Source organism: Brassica oleracea, chromosome C5 (assembly GCF_000695525.1).
Source record: "Brassica oleracea var. oleracea cultivar TO1000 chromosome C5, BOL, whole genome shotgun sequence".
Classification (NCBI taxonomy): domain Eukaryota; kingdom Viridiplantae; phylum Streptophyta; class Magnoliopsida; order Brassicales; family Brassicaceae; genus Brassica; species Brassica oleracea.
The window spans coordinates 29,527,562-29,529,527 of NC_027752.1; the positions used below are offsets into that span (position 1 = coordinate 29,527,562).

The 1,966-nt window shown below is 50.1% G+C and overlaps 2 protein-coding genes across 2 annotated transcripts in view; both read right to left on the minus strand.

Annotated features, from left to right (window-relative positions):
* The window catches only part of LOC106344943, a 2,020-nt gene extending 1,610 nt beyond the window's left edge, over window positions 1-410 (minus strand). Inside the window, exon 1 of the mRNA XM_013784232.1 lies at window positions 12-410. Within this exon, the coding sequence (XP_013639686.1) occupies window positions 12-410 (399 nt within the window). The remainder of the gene's footprint in view (window positions 1-11) is intronic.
* Window positions 411-479: 69 nt separating this feature from the next.
* On the minus strand, window positions 480-1,455 carry LOC106344944. The gene is made up of 3 exons (XM_013784233.1): window positions 1,212-1,455; window positions 884-1,120; window positions 480-799 (listed from the first exon to the last, which is right to left on the minus strand). The coding sequence occupies exons 1-3, from the start codon at window positions 1,453-1,455 to the stop codon at window positions 480-482; spliced, it is 801 nt and encodes a 266-aa protein (XP_013639687.1).
* Window positions 1,456-1,966: the final 511 nt, after the last annotated feature.

Here is a 1,966-nt window from a genome sequence, read left to right on the forward strand (position 1 = left end):
AGCCGTTGCACTTCTCTACTGTTTTTTGGGCTCGGAAGGTTCAGGACTGCGGAGATCTGCTTCGGGTTGGCTTCGATTCCCCGCTGCTTGACTATGTATCCAAGGAACTCGCCTGAGGAAACCCCAAACGTGCACTTTGCTGGGTTCAGTTTCATGCCGTATTTGTTGAGAGTTTTGAAGCAATCTCTCAAGTGACAGAGGTGATCAGCAGCGTGTAGCAACTTGACAAGCATATCGTCAGCAGCGTGTAGCGACTTGACAAGCATATCATCGATGTATACTTTCATGGTGACGCCCAGCTTGTCTGCGAACATTTTGTTCACAAGCCGTTGTTGGGTTGCTCCTGCGTTCTTCAAACCGAATGGCATGACCTTATAGCAGTAGGTTCCTCTATCCGTGATAAATGCCATTTTTTCGCGATCGTCGGGGTGCATCATGATTTGGTTGTACCCAGAGAAAGCGTCCATGAAGGTGAGAATCTAGTTTCCAGCCGTGGACTCGACTAAACGGTCGATGTTGGGAATAGGATAGCTATCCTTTGGGCAGGCTTTATTTAAGTCTGTGAACTCGACGCAGACGCGCCATTTCCCGTTCTTCTCTTTGACGACTACTGGATTTTCCAACCACTCAGGGTAGCGTACCTCAGCAATTGAGCCAGCGCCGAGCAACCGGTCGACCTCTTCGTTTACAGCCTTTGACCTATCTGGACCGAGCTTGCGTCGCTTCTGTCGGATAGGCTTGACTGTCGGATCGACGTTTAGTTCGTGAGTTGTTATGGCCGGATCTATTCCTTTCATGTCTGACATGGACCACGCAAATGTGGACACATTTGCCTTGAGAAAGTCGAGAACTGACCGCTGAATTTCTTAAGACAGGTACGCACCAATCCTTGCGGTCCGGCTTGGATCGGTTTCGTCAATAGGTAACTCGAGAATTTCGCCTTCCTGGGAGCAGGCTTTATAGGTTGGAGGAGTGACGGAGTTAACCGATAAAGACGATCGTTGGAGTTTAACTGTGGCGACTAGGAGTTCCCTGGCGGCTTTTTGATCTCCTTGCAGTGTTTTGATTTTCCGTCCGTACCGGGGAACTTGACGCACTGGTGATAAGTAGATGGAATGGCCTGCATTGAGTGTATCCAGGGGGTTCCAAGTATGGCGTGGTAAGGAGCCTTCGTGCTTACAACGGCAAACTTGACAGTCCGAGTGACTTACATGCGCGTACCGGAAGGCGGATTGTTCCCAGTATTGTTTCGAAGGATCCGTTGAAGCCGGTTAATGTTCTAGAGGATGGTTTGATGTCGTCGAGATCGACTACCATCTTCTGCAGGGTTCCTCGGAAGATGAGGTCGACAGAGCTTCCTGTATCGATGAGGACCTTGGTGACGTCGTATTCCCCAATTCCAAGAACTACAAGAAGAGGGCTCATTGTGGGGTACGTGAATCCCCTCAGCGTCATCCGGCGAAAAGGTTATCGGAGGGTGATTTGGCGGTCTAGTCGGCCATCTCTGCGAGGTCGCGACCTGCCGGCGGTAATCCTTAACAGAGCGAACAGAGTTGCCGCAAGGAGGAGAACCGCCCATGATGACATTTAGTTGACGTCGCGTTTGTACCTGCTTGGAGTCTAAGAAGGCGCGTAAATCGGTTGGTACGCTGCTGTTGTTTTTTTATGACGGAGTGTCATTACTTGACATCTTAGTTTGCTCCAAACGCGTCCGGAGGTCAGTGGGCTTCGAACGATTGAGGCGGATTCGGAGATCGCATGCTCCTGCGTTGAGTTTATCCATAAGGTCGCCGATCAAGCGTTCTTTGGGATCGGGGTCATTTGTCGAGATACGCCGCGACTTTCGTGCATTCAACGTTGTTCGGAGATCATTGAGCATGGAGCTGTTGCTGTTTTCGGATTCAAACTTCCGTTTCAGAACATCTCTCAAATCTTAGAGTACAGGTGTGTCATCGTTCTCATCGTC